Source organism: Natator depressus, chromosome 3, assembly GCF_965152275.1.
Source record: "Natator depressus isolate rNatDep1 chromosome 3, rNatDep2.hap1, whole genome shotgun sequence".
Taxonomy (NCBI): Eukaryota; Metazoa; Chordata; order Testudines; family Cheloniidae; genus Natator; species Natator depressus.
The window spans coordinates 19782380-19799544 of record NC_134236.1 but is presented as its reverse complement, the minus strand read 5'-3'; the positions used below and the strand labels follow the sequence as shown (position 1 = coordinate 19799544).

The following is a 17165-nucleotide window of genomic DNA, read 5'->3' as shown; positions in this document are numbered from 1 at the left end:
TGCTCACACCACAGCGACACCTGACTTCAACTGCAGCTGCGAGCGCTCAGCCCTGCAAAGCTTGCCCCAAGGGTCTCAAGTCCAGCACCTGGACTGCGGGGAACATAATCAGCGCCGGTGGAGAGTTTGGTGTAAGCGACTTGCACAGCAGGGACAGGTGTGGCAGGCCGAGTCAGGCCTAAAGGAAGTTCTCCAAGCAGCTGTCAACTGCCTTAACCAGACTGGCCCCTTCTCCTTCCTGTAACGCCCTGCCTCAGTCACTGTGCACCTTCCAGCTGGCACCCGCAGCCAGGGAGGTGGGCCCCACAGATCAGCCCCCTGCACTTCACTGGGCAGCCCTGACACACCCCCCTCGCACCCTTCTACCCCAAACAGCCTCTCCAACGCTTCAGCACAGGCGCATTAACGCCCTGGGCTAACCCCCCCCAGCCTCCTTAAACGAGGTTTAAACGAGGAGCCGCCCTCTCTGGCTGACTGGCCGGCGGCCTATTCGGCTCCTCCCACCCGATTCTCAGTGGGCGGAGTCGCTGCCAGTGGGCGGGGCCACCTGTTTTTCCCCCCCTCGCTCCACTTCCTCGTCCCTCATGACCGTTGAGTGATGCGGCGCATGCGTATTACGGGGAGGTATGGCGAGAGAAACGCTTCCGGAGCAGGCTCGCTCCGTCGGAGGTTAGCTGCGGTCGTGCGTTGTGACCGTTACCGGATAGAATGTTTAGGAGGCCGCCGCGGAACTTCCGGGGCCGCCAGAGAGCCGCCTCCAGCTGTAGCAGCAGCAGCAGCAGCAGCAGCGCCGAAGGGGAGCCGGAGCCGGAGTATGAAGGGGCGCAGGGCGAAGAGGAGCAGGAGCAAGGCCCTGCCAGGCCCGCCGCCGAGAGGCAGCTGCCCGCAGAGGGGCCAGCAGGGGACATTAGAAGTCAGGAGGAAGAGGAGGATGGCGGCGGCGTGCCCCGACGGGCAAACCCCAGAGCTGGGCAGGCGCAGGGAGCGACGGCCCTGCTGAGCTTCGGTGCCGACGAGGAGCGAGATGGTAAAAGTCTGACGCCGGCTCCCTTCCGCCACGCAGCGTGTGTGTGTGTGTGTGTGAGAGAGAGATGGAGATCTCCTTGTGTTACAGGTGTGGGAGCAGGCTCCAGGCTGGTCTGCAAACAGCTGGGCCCTCTCTCTGGGCCCTCTTGTTCTGGGCTAACAATGGCCGGGGTCAGCTAACTTTTTTAACTTACACCTTGCCTTACTCCCCCTCAACTTTCAAGGGTGGACAAGCCCAAGTCTTAGGGCTTGGATGAGAACCCAGGAGGCTGATGCCCAGTCCTGTGCTTTAATCACTCCAACACCCTCAGGTACTGGGACCTGCAGTCACCCCTCAAGAGCCTGGCTGGACGGCAGAGCTACTGTCACTTAAGTAGTTCTCCCGGTATCTCTGCTGTGACTGGCACCTGTAAGGGTATGTCTACACTGCGGCTGGGAGGGTGCTTCCTAGTGCAGGTAGAATAACCGGCACTAGCTGTGCTCAAATTAGTGCTCTAAAATTGGCAATGTGGTTGTAGTGGTACAGGTGGCCGCTCAGGCTAGCTACCTGAGTGCCTATTCCTGGGTTGAGTGGAATTGTACTGAGGGGAGCTGCACTACTTTGTGATGCAAAGACTAGTGAAGTTAATGATGTGATAAAGGAAGAGTAAGTGTGCATAGCCAAGACCTGGCTATTTGATACTGCAAGACACTGCAATATATATGACTCATGTGAAAGAGGTTTTGTGAAGGGGTGGGTCTGCACTTTTTTGCATGTAAACTCAAATACAGCTGATCTCCCACGCTAAAGCTGTGCTGATCAACAATGATACTGAAATTGCTGATGGTCCTTGGTGACTTCACTAGGCACACGTGATTTTTCTGGATTAGTTTGGAACTTCATGGCTACCTGACACTCATAGGACTATTTCATCTGAGTGGACCCTACAACTATAAGGCTGTGCACATTCTGGGTCTGATGTTTGGGTTGTGGTGTGTCTTTTTTTTTTTTTGTAATTTATGCTTATGTTATGATAACGCCTAAAGACAATGTGCAAACATATAATAAATGACAGTCTCTGCCCCAAAGAACTTGGAGCCTAAAAGACAAGGGTCAGGAGTGGAGTATGAAGGAATGGATGTTACCTTCTGTTATGGACTGAGGCCCAGATACCAAACTCATATTGATTTCAGTGGGGAATTAAGTGCCTAAATACTACTGAAGACCGGAGGTGACTGTTGTTTCCTTTGTTTAAGGTTATCTTACCCTGATAAAGTAAGGGGACCTGTTTGAATGGTCAGTCTTATATAAATCCATGGTACGCCTACATCCTGAATACTCCGTGCCAATGTGGTTGCCCCATCTCAAAAACGATCTATTGGAATTGGAAAAGGTTCAGAAAAGGACAACAAAAATAATTAGGGGTATGGAACGGCTTCTGTATGAGGGGAGATCAATAACACTGGGACTTTTCAGCTTGGAAAAGAGATGACTAAGGGGGGGACATGATTGAGGTCTATAATATCATGACTGATGTGAAGAAAGGATAAAGGAAGTGTTATTTACTCCTTCTCTGAACACAAGAACTAGGGGGTCACCAAATGAAATTAATAGGCAGTAGGTTTAAAACAAACAAAAGGAAGTATTTCTTCTCACAACGCACAGTCAACCTGTGGAACTCATTGCCAGAGGGTGTTGTGAAGGCCAGCACTATAACAGGGTTCAAAAAAGACTAGATAAATTCATGGAGGATACTTCCATCAATGGCTATTAGCAAGAATGGGCAGCGATGGTGTCTCTAGCCTCTGTTTGCCAGAAGCTGGGAATGAGCGACAGGGACTGGATTGCTTGATGATTACCCAGTCTGTTCATTGCCTCTGGGGCACCTGGCATTGGCCACTGGCAGAAGACAGGATACTGGGCTAGATGGCCCTTTGGTCTGACCCAGTATGGCCATTCTTATGTTTGTAAGTCTGATTTCACTGAGGGGGAAAAAAATGTTCATCTGAGTGACCGCTCTGTGAGCAGTTCAGTAGAACTCTAGAATATTGTGTTCTTCTCAGTTGTTACAGGTTTCAGAGTAGCAGCTGTGTTAGTCTGTATCCGCAAAAAGAAAAAGAGTACTTGTGGCACCTTAGAGACTAACAAATTTATTTGAGCATAAGCTTTTGTGAGTTACAGCTCACTTCATCGGATGCATACAGTGGAAAATATAGTGGGGAGATTTTATATACACAGAGAACATGAAACAATGGGTGTTACCATACACACTGTAACAAGAGTGATCAGGTAAGGTGAGCTATTACCATCCCGGGGGGGGGGATGGGATGACATTTTGTAATGATGATCAAGGTGGGCCATTTCCAGCAGTTGACAAGAACATGTAAGGAATGGGGGGGGCGGGGGGGGATAAACATGGGGAAATAGTTTTACTTTGTGTAATGACACATCCACTCCCAGTCTTTATTCAAGCCTAATTTAATGGTGTCCAGTTGGCAAATTAATTCCAATTCAGCAGTCTCTTGTTGGAGTCTGTTTGTTTTTGAAGTTTCTTTGTTGAAGAATTGCCACTTTTAGGTCTGTAATCGAGTGACCAAAGAGACTGAAGTGTTCTCCGACTGGTTTTTGAATGTTCTAATTCTTGATGTCTCATTTGTGTCCATTTATTCTTTTATGTAGAGACTGTCCAGTTTGGCCAATGTACATGGCAGAGGGGCATTGCTGGCACATGATGGCATATATCACATTGGTAGATGTGCAGGTGAATGAGCCCCTGGTAGTGTGGCTGATGTGATTAGGCCCTATGATGGTGTCCCCTGAATAGATATGTGGACACAGTTGGCAACAGGCTTTGTTGCAAGGATAGGTTCCTGGGTTAGTGTTTTTGTTGTGTGGTGTGTGGTTGCTGGTGAGTATTTGCTTCAGGTTGGGGGGCTGCCTGTAAGCAAGGACTGGCCTGTCTTCAAGATCTGTGAGAGTGATGAGTTGTCCTTCAGGATATGTTGTAGATCCTTGATGATGAGTTGGAGAGGTTTTAGTTGGGGGCTGAAGGTGATGGCTAGTGGCGTTCTGTTATTTTCTTTGTTGGGCCTGTCCTGTAGTAGGTGACTTCTGGGTACTCTTCTGGCTCTGTCCATCTGTTTCTTCACTTCAGCAGGTGGGTATTGTAGTTGTAAGAATGCTTGATAGAGATCTTGTAGGTGTTTGTCTCTGTCTGAGGGGTTGGAGCAAATGCCTCTGTATCGTCGAGCTTGGCTGTAGACAATGGATCGTGTGGTGTGGTGTGGTCTGGATGAAAGCTGGAGGCATGTAGGTAAGTATAGCAGTCAGTACATTTCCGGTGTAGGTTGGTGTTTATGTGACTATCGCTTATTAGCACCGTAGTGTCCAGGAAGTGGATCTCTTGTGTGGACTGGTCCAGACTGAGGTTGATGGTGGGATGGAAATTGTTGAAATCATGGTGGAATTCCTCAAGGGCTTCTTTTCCATAGGTCCAGATGATGAAGATGTCATCAATATAGCGCAAGTAGAGTAGGGGTGTTAGGGGACAAGAGCTGAGGAAGCATTGTTCTAAGTCCTCCATAAAAATGTTGGCATACTGTGGGGCCATGCGGGTACCCATAGCAGTGCCGCTGATTTAAAGGTATACATTGTCCCCAGATGTGAAATAGTTATGGGTGAGGACAAAGTCACAAAGTTCAGCCACAATGTTTGTTGTGACGTTATCGGGGATACTGTTCCTGACTGCTTGTAGTCTATCTTTGTGTGGAATGTTGGTGTAGAGGGCTTCTACATCCATAGTGTCCAGGATGGTGTTATCAGGAAGATCACCGATGGATTATAGTTTCCTCAGGAAGTCAGTGGTGTCTCGAAGATAGCTGGGAGTGCTGGTAGCCTAGGGCCTGAGGAGGGAGTCTACATAGCCAGACAATCCTGCTGTCAGGGTGCCAATGCCTGAGATGATGGGGCGTCCAGGATTTCCAGGTTTACGGATCTTGGGTAGCAGAACACCAACCAGGGATATTCTAGGGTGTGTCTGTGCAGATTTGTTCTTGTGCTTTTTCGGGGAGTTTCTTGAGCAGATGGTGTAGTTTCTTTTGGTAACCCTCAGTGGGATCAGAGGGTAATGGCTTGTAGAAAGTGGTGTTGGAGAGCTGCCTAGCAGCCTCTTGTTCATATTCCGACCTAGTCATGATGATGACAGCACCTCCTTTGTCAGCCTTTTAGATTGAGGTCAGAGTTGTTTCCGAGGCTGTGGATGGCATTGCGTTCTGCACGGCTGAGGTTATGGAGCAAGTGATGCTGCTTTTCCACCATTTCAGCCCCCGCACGTCGGCGGAAGCACTCTATATAGAAGTCCAGTCTGTTTCGACCTTCAAGAGGAGTCCACCCAGAATCCTTCTTTTTGTAGTGTTGGTAGGAAGTTGTTACAGTGGCCTATAAATATCCTAATGCTTTATAGGTGAAATGAGAGGTGAAAGAGCTAGACCACCTGTGGTGACAGTCTTGAACTAGTCTAACCTAATGCACTGTAGATTTTTAAAGACCATATGCCATGATCGTACTCATGTAGACCACTGATTATTGATTTTATAAATGTGTATTGTAATCTTTTAGCACCTTCAAATCCCTCTTCAAAATTCTCTTGCTGTGATTCTTACAAAAAACTTGACAATAGTTAGGCTGTAGTCTCAGTACACCAACAGCTTGTCATGTTGACTAATATTGTCTCATTGTTTACTTGTACTACCCTATTTGTCTATATCCATTTGTTGTCTCTTGTCTTATGCTTAAATCGTAAACTCTCTGGGCAGTGACTCTTTTGTTCTGTGTCTGTACAGTGCAGTGTGGTCCTGGTCCATGACTAGGCTGACTAGGCACTATGGTAAGACAAATAATAAAATGTTTCAAATGTGGTGATGTTGCTTTGTAAATATGTTTACACTGATCCTTTTTTTCCCCCTCCTACAGAGGGTGAGGAACTCTTTAAAATAAAGAAGCCATCTCTTAACACAATAACATTTAGAATGCAAAGGAAAGAAAACTCTCACTCTGCAGTTAGAGAAGCTGAAAGAAGCAAAGGTAAGTATGTAGCTACTTATTGGGTGTATTTTAGACTAGTTGTTTGTAAAGTATTTTGATATCCATGAAGGAAGGGTGCTTTGGCAAGTACTGTTATCAGACATGTAATTTATTAATATAAAACAATAAGAATGAATTTATGGTTGAAAACAGTCAAATTTAAATGTATATCCCAAAACACATAAGAGCAGGTCTGATCCTGTATCTATTTGTCATCTGCCAAAATCTCATTGACTTTGTAGGAGTAGTATCGGGCACTTAGGCTGACCTTGAGAGGAGTTGACCTCCTGGAACTCGCATTGTAAATGGAGATTACTAGGCAGTTACAAATTCCATTAGTCTCAGGATTTGGTCCTAGGCAGTAGTTCCTCAATGATTTTAGCATTTTCATTTTTTAGAAGTGGGCCTCAGATTTCATTAATGAGAGACAGCACAACCTGTTTAAAACTAGTCATAAATCATGTTAAGAATCCCCTAAAATTGTCTGAATTTAGGATAAAGAGTTGAAATGAAAATACATGAATTTGTATGATGATGCCTTACTTTACTGTGTCCTAAAATTTTGCTTTTGTTAAGATTCATACTGTAACTAAAAATACTGCCTTAAATCTTTGAAGACAATGGGATTGCTCAATGTGTAAATTTAAGCACAGAAGTCTTTTCAGGGTCAGGGATTGATTGTTGTCTTCAGATTTATGATGTTTCTTAACAGGTTATCAACATTTCCAGTAGCTGAGACAAAAATCCTGGGTCTTGGTTTTTCTCCTTGAATACAGAAATCTTCCAGTCGGAGTCTAGAATAATTAACAGTACTGATACATGTGAGACAGAAGAGGAGGATGAGCACTACTCATCAGCCAGTGAAGATTACACTAGTTCAGCCTCTGAAACTCAATCCAGCCCTCCACAGAAAAGAGAGGATTTATCAGCAGGTTTGTAACTAGTTATGAGCAGCGAGTAGATACTGCACGTAGTCTTGCATATTGCAGAATATTCAAAGTATTGTTTAAAACACTGGACGCTGTTACACTAATGTATATTTAAAGTAACTTCACTGAAATCGTTGTGTATCAAGGACATTTATTCCAGAATTACATTGGTGTAACTGAGAGCAGAATTTGCCTTTACAGTCTATTGTCAATCTGGTCTCTTGGGATAGATCTTTAGCATGATGATATGATAGAAAGCCCTGTAATATTTATAGTAATGAAATAAAAGAAAAGGTAAAATTAGATATCATTGGTTTTTTTATAAGTATGTGCTGAAACAAAACAAAAAACCTCTATTATAGATCACTCACCATAACTAGGCATTTGGATAGAAGAGAAATGATGGATTCAAGGTTATGGTCCTTTCTAATATTTTCATTTTTAATAAACAGGAAATTAAATGCTATAACTTTATTAATGCAGCATTAAGGATGAATGTTTAGAGAACTTTTGCATTCCTGGATTATTAAAGTATTTGTAGTAGTAGTAGTAATCCTTTTTTCGCTTTCATGTATGATCTAGATTATTAGTTTAGCGCACTTTTTTTTTCTTTTTCTTTACTGCTCATATTTTAATTTGCAGCCTGAAGGATACTTCAATAATATTTTTGCCTTGATTATATTTCTGAGACTTAGGACTGGCAAAATGAAGAGAATTGTTATGCTTACAACATGTACCTCCATTTATGGCATAAATACTGGAAACTTTTATTTAGGTTGTTGTGACTTTTAAGACTACTGTGGCCTTTGTTTTGAAGGTCTGAAAACTACTGGAAAGTTAACATGTAGTTTAGGGGTGGGCAAACTTTTTGGCCCAAGGGTCATATCTGGGTATGGAAATTATATGATGGGCCATGAATACTCACAAAATTGGGGGTTGGGGTGCCGGAGTGGGTGCAGGCTCTGGGGTGGGGCCAGAAATGAGGAGTTCAGGGTGTAGGAGGGGGCTTTGGGCTGGGGCAGCGGGTTGGGGTGTGTAGGGAGGGTTGGGGCTCTGGCTGGGGATGTGGGGTTGGGGGTGGGATTGAGAGGTTCAATGCGGTTCCCAGCCAATGGGAGCTGCAGGGGCAGTGTGCAGAGCCCCCTGGCTGCCCCTCCACATAGGAGCCGGAGCAGGGACATGCCTCTGTTTCTGGTAGCTGTACGGAGCCACGGCACATGTGGAGCAAGGCAAGCCCCAGACCCTGCTCCCCAGCCAGAGCTTGAGGGCCAGATTGAAGCATCTGAAGGGCCGGATGTGGTTCCTGGGCCATAGTTTGCCCACCCCTGATGTAGTTGAAGCAGCAGGGGTATGGAAGTGCTCCTCAATATTTGTGCTCTTTCAAGTTGAGCCCCTTGGACTGTAGAAATAACATGCATAACTATCTCAATTTATCATTAACAATGTATTGCAGAAAAAAGCCCCAAACTCCTAACGTATTACTGTACTTTGGAGAAAAAGCATTATAGAATTAACTTTGTCGTGAGGAGTAGTATTGAATTTTGCTCTTACTCTCTTACCTTGGGTTCTTTCTGTTAATTACAGGTAATATACCTGGTGCAGCTTATATCCGGGTTGCTTGTGGGAAACGTCAGTTGGCCAGGACTCAGGGTGACTATATTCCACTGGACCCATCACATCGTGCTCCAGTCTCTCAGAAAACAGCATGCAGTGATACAGAGAGTGAGGATGACTCTGATCATGACACGATTCTCCACTTTGCTCCCAAAACAAAAACTCTTAGGCAGAGGATGGCTGAATATGCAGGTAAGTTTAAGCCTGTTTACCAGGGCATAAAAGTGGCAAAACTTTAACTGTTTGAAGAATGTGAAATGCACTAAAGTGCAGTTCTAGGCCCTGTTTGTAAAAAGAGTGGTGCAGACCCTTATTGCCCTTTTAGGGCTTTTCTACACAGGTTTATTAAATCAGATTAACTTTAGTTAGTTCACTTTACAGTGCCTTATGTCCACAGACGACGACTCTTTTTTTTTTAAGTGATTACTTGGCATCTTAAGTCACTAATAATCCTCAGAACAGGAGTAACTCCACTTCGCAGGGAGTTTGCTTTCTTTAAGTTTGGGTGGATGCATTCCTAACTATTCTCCTTCTGGCAGTCCTCTAACTACTATCTCACACTACATTGTTCTATTCCTGGACTGGCCTGTCTTGTGCCATCCACTCCCCTGGGGTCATCTTAACCAGATGTCATCTCTCAGTTTAAATGCTGGCACGCAACCAAGAATGCCCATGTTTGATATCGGATAATAGTGAGTTCACATACTCCTTGCTCACCTTACCTGATCACTCTCGTTAGTGTGTACGGTAACACCCATTGTTTATGTTCTCTGTGTGTGTCAATCTCCCCACTGTATTTTCCACTGAATGCATCCGATGAAGTGAGCTGTAGCTCATGAAAGCTTATGCTCAAATAAATTGGTTAGTCTCTAAGGTGCCACAGGTCCTCCTTTTCTTTTTGCGGATACAGACTAACATGGCTGCTACTCTGAAATACTCCTTATAGTAGTCAGGCCAAGCCTCTCTCCTCTGCCAGGTTTCTGTGTGGACTCATTCAGAGATCCAGGACTTGATTACCCTATTTGGAGAGCTGCATATTCAATCCCATCTGGAGAAGAGTCACTGGAATGCAGCCAACTACAATCTACAAGACATTTGGAGCAAATGAAAGGTAAGGAGGCACTCCTGGAGCTGGTCCCAGTGCTGAGTCAAAGCAAAGGCACTCCAGTGGAAGTACCTGAGGACAAGGGATCATAACAGGACTTCTGGTAATGCTCCCATCACCTGCCCATACTCTGAGGAACCACTGAACCACATTTTTGCAAGTGAAACTACCACAGAACCCAAGACTTATGTGGCGGACAGTTTTCCTCAACGCACCCAAGACAACATGCCCTTCACCCAAAAAGCCACTGAAAGCTACCTTGGCCTCATGTATGCCATGGGGATCCAACGAGGAGGAGATGTTTTCAGGGCAGCCAAAAATTGTTACCCAACAGATTTGGACACTACACAAGAACAGCATATGAATAGCCATACTAAAACTGCTGTGGATGAGTTCTACCAGCAGCCAGTCTGAAAATGCTGGGATGGGGACTTATGGCCATGAGCATTATGTGCTGAATTACAAGAAGACAGTATAGGGGGATATATTCTACTTTTTTCAGGGACCAGCTGTCCGCTGCCATGTTGGCTGGAGGTAGGAACCTTTTTTTTTTCTCCCCTCCGTATTCTGCATTAAACGCCCTGCCCTCAGCATGCTGAAAATGGCATCTGCGTCAGATTTAACGCTTTAAAGTTTTATTTCCCTGTGGTATCAAGCTGCACAACCATCGGCCACGCTTGCCGACTCCATAAACCTCTTCCTGAGCTGTATCCTGCTTGTTCTCCCTCCCCCACCATGCCCTCCCTTATACGCTGCTCAAGATGTCTGCCAGGCAATGCATTTTTTAATCCCCAAAGTGGAAACGTTTATTGTAGCAGCAGATACAGAAAAAGGAAAAAACAAAACACTAGAAAAGATTCATTATTTCAGTTTCATTAATACTGTTTTTAGTAAAGTTGAGAATTCATGTGGTAAATTGCCCAATAAGGTTGCAGAGTCGTTTGAAAATGGGTTTAGAGCAGTTACTGTAGAATTTTGTCAGAAGGTACCTAAAGATTTAGTCTCTAAGGTGCCACAAGTCCTCCTTTTCGTTTTGCAGATACAGACTAACACGGCTGCTACTCTGAAACCTATAGATTTAAGTGTATCGTAAAAGAGAACTGAAAGCAAAGATAGTGCTTTATTTTGGTGCACACATTGCAAGGCAAAGCAGCACTCCTGGGACTGCCCATATAGCTAGTGTTTCTGTTCCACTCCTGCACCAGCGCAGGGACACTAGCTTGGTAAATAGCAGTGCTGTGTATCTTCTTGGTTTGCCCATTGCCTTTTTGAACAGGACCCTTCTTAATTTTCTGGGGACTCATCTCAGAGTAACATCCACCACTGTAAGGACAGCCTGCAGGGGTGCACATGCAATTACTAACCTGCTGACTGCTGCACCATACAACCTGCAACTTAAAACCAGCACAGCCAGTTCAGATGCCCAGTGTTTATTACAGGGGGCCTATACAAGGGGAAGTAATTTGGAAATCTTCTTACTGTCTTGAAGTGAACCTCAATGTGGGAAGACTATTGGAATAGCATTCTAAAATTGTGGGGAAGAAACATTTTTGGTTTGGTGATTAGGGTGGGGGACAGTAAGTACTTGTGCTCTTTCTTATTTCCTGTAGCACCTGTAATGTCATGGCCCACATGAAGAAGGGAGTTATCACCTGCAGAGTGGCTGACAAATCTTCAAAAGCAGGGAGGCAGGGGGGAATGGCAAGAGAAGATCTGTCCCAGGAACTATTGAATTCCTCCCAGCAGAGAGCCACATAGAAAGGCGCAATTGTGGAGGAGTGGTTTCCTAGAGTATTCTCAAAGGATCTAAATGGATTGAATGGCCCTGGACCAGGACCTGAGGTAGACAGCTGTGATAGAGCACCTTTTAGTTATAAAGGTCAAGTACTGCACCCAAACTTCCAGTGTTCTGCAAACTATAGAGAATGCACCATACTGAGACCACTATTTCAGTCAACCTTGGGACATGGAGAAGGAAAATTCTCTTGAGTGCATCACTACAGGAGTTTGAGCATTCCTTACTTTGGCCATACCTCACATCCATTGCTGTTAAGGTTGCACCACGTTCTCATTTAATTAGTTCTTCTCTCCCCTCCCCCCCAAGATGCAGTGTTACCTGTTTTTGTTAACTGAATAAATTCATTTTGCTTTAACTTGGCTGAAATGTTCCATTGAGGAACAGCTCAACCCATAAATGAGATTGTATGGGAGGGAAGGATGTTATCAACTCCTTACCAGAAGAGAGCACAAACATATTTCTCTTTTTACGGTACATTTGTCACCCCCAGTGGAGGAGAACAATGCATCGCTGACCCTATTTCCTTGACCACTTGGGGCATTTTGTAGAGACTTACTCTCTCACTGTCTGTAATGTTCAGAAAGTCTCTCCACTTCCTGCTCCTACCCATCCTCCAGGATCTCTCCCTTACTCTCACAGATGTTATGTGAAATACAGCAGGCATTTAGCACACAATGAGGAGAAACATACAGCTTTTTCATAAAGCATCACCTGCCCTTCAGCCTTCTAAAAGTTCACTTCACTAGCATTCCATAGGTACTTGGAATACTCCTTTCTCTTGTCCAGGTGTCTACTGAGAGCCTTTGTAAGCCAAAAAAGCAGAGGGTAAGAAGAGTCTCCCAGAATGACAGGAGGAATCATAACTCCATTCATTTCTGTAGTGGTCTGGGGAGCAAAAATGTCGTCCTTCATTCCCGTATCCAGGCCACAACTTCTAAATGTTCTGACATCATGGACTTTTCCAGACCACCCCCATGTTAATATTAGTGAATCTTTGACAATGATCAAGGTCATGCAGCACCACAGAGAAATACCTTTTCCTTTTGATCAAGTCTTTGGCTTGAGGGGAAGTGTGTGTGTGTGTGTGTGTGTGTGAGAGAGAGAGAGAGAGAGAGAGAGAAATGGGGAAATCATTGCCACACTCTGACATGGTATAGCAGAACCCTCCTCATAGCATCCATGATAACAACCCCAACAGTTGAGCTACCACCAACAACCAAATTAATTACTGACTGATAGTAAACAGGGGAGACTAACTTCCAGAGGGTGATGGCAACATGCTTCTCCATGTTGAGGGGAACTCCCATGTTGGTGTTCTTCTGTAGCTGTGGGTGAGCACTGTACAGATCCTCTAGGAAAGTGGCCTTTGTTATCCTGAAGATCTGCTACCATTGCTGGTATCCTGGTCTGCATTACTACCCCCTTCCCCTAGACACTGCTAGTTGGGCAACCCAGAAGCATTGGTTCATTGAATAAAGTTGCTCCTGATAAATGCCCTACAGAAGTAACTACTTGATTTCATTCTCCTTCTCCTCTTCCATTAGCTGTATTACTACAGCATCAAAAGCCCTATGAGACCACAGAGCCAAATCTGTCAGTCTCCATGACTGAAAATGCATTTGCATCATCCCGTTTGTATTAACGGCTGTCATGATCATGGTGCTCAGCAGCCTGTCGTCCATACTGTCTTGAAAATGGTGCTGGCAAAATTAATGGATGACAGGAAGAGAAGTGTGGAAGTCTTAATTTGACCCTGAGATCCTGCCTTCTTATAGTTTCTGGTAGGCATACCACAGGCACCCTGGGAATAATCTGAGTTTAGGGCTGAGTGATGGAACATTGCATTGTGGGGTACGTGCCCAGAATGCACTTGAGTTAACCACTCAGCAGAGCTGTGTGGATGTAATGATTAACAAGGAAAGTACATTGTGATGGTATAACAAAGTGGGGTGGAGGGAGGGAGGTAGTCCAATATATGCTACCATAATAACTGCCTCAGATTTTTATTCAATATGACACTCTATGCATTCAATAATGGTGTTTTGTTACTTGACTGCTAGGAGTTTCAGAGTAATATTTTTTATAGAACTTTATAAATGTTGACTAATCCACATAACACTGTTATGAGTCAGATAATTTACATCAAAGATTTTACTGTTCTAGTCACCATTCCCTGCTCTGATGTATACTGCAGTCCCTCAGATTCATCTTGTACAATTGTTTAATGTATGTTGAACTCTTGTAGTGGATGAGTGTTTATCAGGGGCATTGTTGTTTTACATTATCTGCTGAATAAATTTTTCTGACCATTATCATAGCCTGATCCAATGAATTTGTGCCCTGTTGTCTTTCTCCTTTCGATTAATTTGCCTCCCTTCTCTATCCCAGTTTGTTTAGTTTAAAAAGTTTGAATAAGCAAGAATAAATAAAATGTAAAACACGAAAGTATCAATCATTTTCAGTGCTGAACAGTGTGACTTTCCCTAGTGACTTCTCTCCAGCTTAAACCTTTTGTCTACATGTACCATTAGCTTTATATATTAAGCTAATTACATTTAAATGTATATTGCCTGGACCATGGTAATGACCATGTAGATTAGTTTTTATGCTGTACTGTCACATTTTTGTTACTTCAGGTTAATTATTTCCATGGCTCTTCTTCCTTTCTCTTCAGCTCTTTTTCAACCCTCAAAAGATCACATTTCTTAAATGTGACCTACTTTTTGGGAATCCACGCCTGTGAAGGAGTCAGTCAAGTAGTTTAAGACCAAAATATGAACTTCTTAAAAGCATGGTTATACCTGAAAGAGTGACTGAAAATGCCAGAATAAGGGTGCCATGTTTGTTGACTGGAGAATAAGAAAGCTGTGTAGTATTTTTTTACAAACATGCCCCTCAAGTTATCCATTTTGATATTAACAGTATTTTTAAATTCTGCATTTTTATCAAAGTAACAGTATAATCATGCCATTTACAAATATTTTGGTAATTTATTTCAAAATACCTGTCAGTAAGTATGTCTGTAACAATACAGACAACAAAAAAATTCAGGAAATATTTTTTGACAGATTCCTTTCTAGGTATATAATACAGAATTGAGTAAAAATTCATTTAAACTACAATCCAGAAATGTATTTCCTGTACCGCTGAGAAGCAGTGCGAAGGCTTGGGGGCACCAGGGGAAATGGAGGAGCTGAGGGAAAGGGAAGTAATTGCTGGGAAGAAGCCTGGGATGAACCTGGAGGGTTGTTGGGTGTGGTGGGAGAAGTATGGAACAGATTTATTTTGCGGGGGAAGGGATTGTTAGGGAGTTGGGGAGCCTCCCCCCATGCAGACCCTGGCTGATCCCTAGTCTCTCCCGTTCAGTTCAGCACATCTGGCCCTGTCCATGTATGTCCCTGCACTCCCGCTCCGCCCTGTCACCTCACTCAGCCAGGCATAGCTGCCCCTGTCTTCATGTGTTCCTGCACCCCCACTTCCATTCAGTCACTGTCTCAATGTTGTCACCCCACTAGCTTGTGTGACACCCCTCCCCATATCCCATGCCTCCTCACCTGGCCCCACTGGTAGGGTGCTGTGAGGAAGGCAGCCTCTGCCCCTTCCCTCTCTGTGACTGGCTGCTCCTACTTGTGAGCCAGCTGCCCTCTCTTTGGGTGCCACACCAGCCCCTGGTGGGCAAAAGATGTAATTGCAGTTTCCCTTCACCTCCCTGTCAAAATCAATTATTCTGCAGGGGAGTCTGCGGGGGACATTAATTCTGGGCTTGTGCAGTGGGGCAGAATTCCACCAGGAGTAACTCGAGAGGGATTAAAGGGGTCTAAAATGTAGCCATTATATTGACTTTCAATAATGTTCATAGCCATTTTGTTTAACAAGTGAAAAGATGCTTTTTTCTAACTGCCAGCATTGCAAATTCAACCTGGGATCAGAAAGTTGAGCTTTCTGGCTCTCAATTCTGCAGTTAGAACATAGAGCCCAATCCTACACTCCTTATTCAAGTGAGGTTTATCAGATGAGAACTTAGTTCATAGTTTTGTTGATGAGTGATTAATTGCAGTTTTAATCGCCCTATTAAACAATAGAATACCAATTAGATATTTTGGATGTTTTTCTACATTTTCAAATATATTGATTTCAGTTACAACACAGAATATAAAGTCTACAGCGCTCACTTCATATTTTGATTACAAATATTTGCACTGTAAAAATGATAAATGAAAGAAATAGGATTTTTCAGTTCCCCTCATACAAGTACCGTAGTCCAATCTCTTTATTGTGAAAGCACAACTTACAAATGTAGACTTGTTTTGTTTCATAACTACACTCATAAACAAAACAGTGTAAAACAATTAGAGCCTACAAGTCCACTTAAAGAGCGTGATCAGCATGGATGCATGAAGCATGAATGGATGTATGAATCTCTAGCTCATCTGGCACGTAAATATTTTGCAACGCCAGCTACAACAGTGCCATACAAATGCCTGTTCTCATTTTCAAGTGATATTGTAAACAAGTGGGCAGCATTATCTCCGGCAAACGTAAACAACCTTTGTCTGAGCGATTGGCTGAACAAGAAATAGGACTGAGTTGACTTGTAGGCGCTATAAAGTTTTACATTGTTTGTTTTTATTTTTGAATGCAGTTATTTTTTTGTACATAATTCTACATTTGTAAGTTCAACTTTCATGATAAAGAAACTGCCCTACAGTACTTGTATTAGGTGAATTGAAATACTGTTTCTTTTGTTTTTTACGGTGCAAATATTTGTAATAAAAAAATATAAAGGGAGCATTGTACACTTCGTATTCTGTGTTGTGATTGAAATCAATATCTTTGAAAATGTGGAAAACATCAAAAAATATTTATATAAATAGTATTGTTTAACAGCACAATTAATCGCTTGACAGCCCTAGTAGTTAGAACAATAACCATCTATATTTACATATATTTAGTATGGATTATATACAGTTTGATTTGCAAAATAAAATGTGTTTGTAGGGTACAGTATTTTATGCTTGCGCTGGCTCTGCAGCAACAGTTAACTAAGAAACTGTATTCTCAGGGACTTAATTTTCAGTACAGGTCTGTTCCTGCTGCGGCCTTTAAATCCCATTTTGAGAATCCCACCTGTGCTGTTCTTTCTGCCTGTCTGATTTTCTTAGTAATGCCTGTAGGAACAGCAACAAATATTTTTGGGGATGGTGGTGGGAGTGCAGAAAGGATAGATGGAGAGAAACTGCTATTTTTCATATCATTACTCTTCATTTTACTTCCAGTACCCAAGAGTGATGGAGCAAGTGAAGATGATGAAATACAAAACATGTGGGAAGAACAGCAACTAAACAAAGGAGTCAGACTCCCACAGGTGATGTGCTTTTTCTTTCACTATTGTTGCTTTTTGCTGCTATGCAAGATAGTTTGGTTTGGGAGCAATGTTAGAGCTCCTTCTTTCTTGGTCATTGGACATGCTAATTCATTAGGTGGGAGGAGAATAGAACTAGGCGAAGACTGTGCTAATGCAGATCAGAAGTTTCTCATTGCTAGCTGATCAGAGGAACAGCACTGTCATTAGCCTCAAAGAAAAGGTGTATTACCCACACTATTCAGTGCAGAGGGAGACTTTTTGGAAAG

At 43.6% G+C, this 17165-nt stretch overlaps 1 protein-coding gene across 3 annotated transcripts in view; it reads left to right on the top strand.

The window, feature by feature from the left end:
* The first annotated feature begins 590 nt into the window (after positions 1 to 590).
* GCFC2 (GC-rich sequence DNA-binding factor 2) overlaps positions 591 to 17165 on the top strand; it is a 44096-nt gene continuing 27521 nt past the window's right edge. Inside the window, exons 1-6 of one of the 3 annotated variants that reach the window (XM_074947497.1) lie at positions 591 to 1027; positions 5978 to 6088; positions 6865 to 7020; positions 8602 to 8823; positions 9608 to 9742; positions 16811 to 16899. In XM_074947497.1, coding sequence (XP_074803598.1) covers positions 709 to 1027; positions 5978 to 6088; positions 6865 to 7020; positions 8602 to 8823; positions 9608 to 9742; positions 16811 to 16899 — 1032 coding nt within the window. In that variant the 5' untranslated portion in view covers positions 591 to 708. The remainder of the gene's footprint in view (positions 1028 to 5977; positions 6089 to 6864; positions 7021 to 8601; positions 8824 to 9607; positions 9743 to 16810; positions 16900 to 17165) is intronic. The other 2 variants (XM_074947498.1, XM_074947499.1) reach the window with 2 other exon arrangements.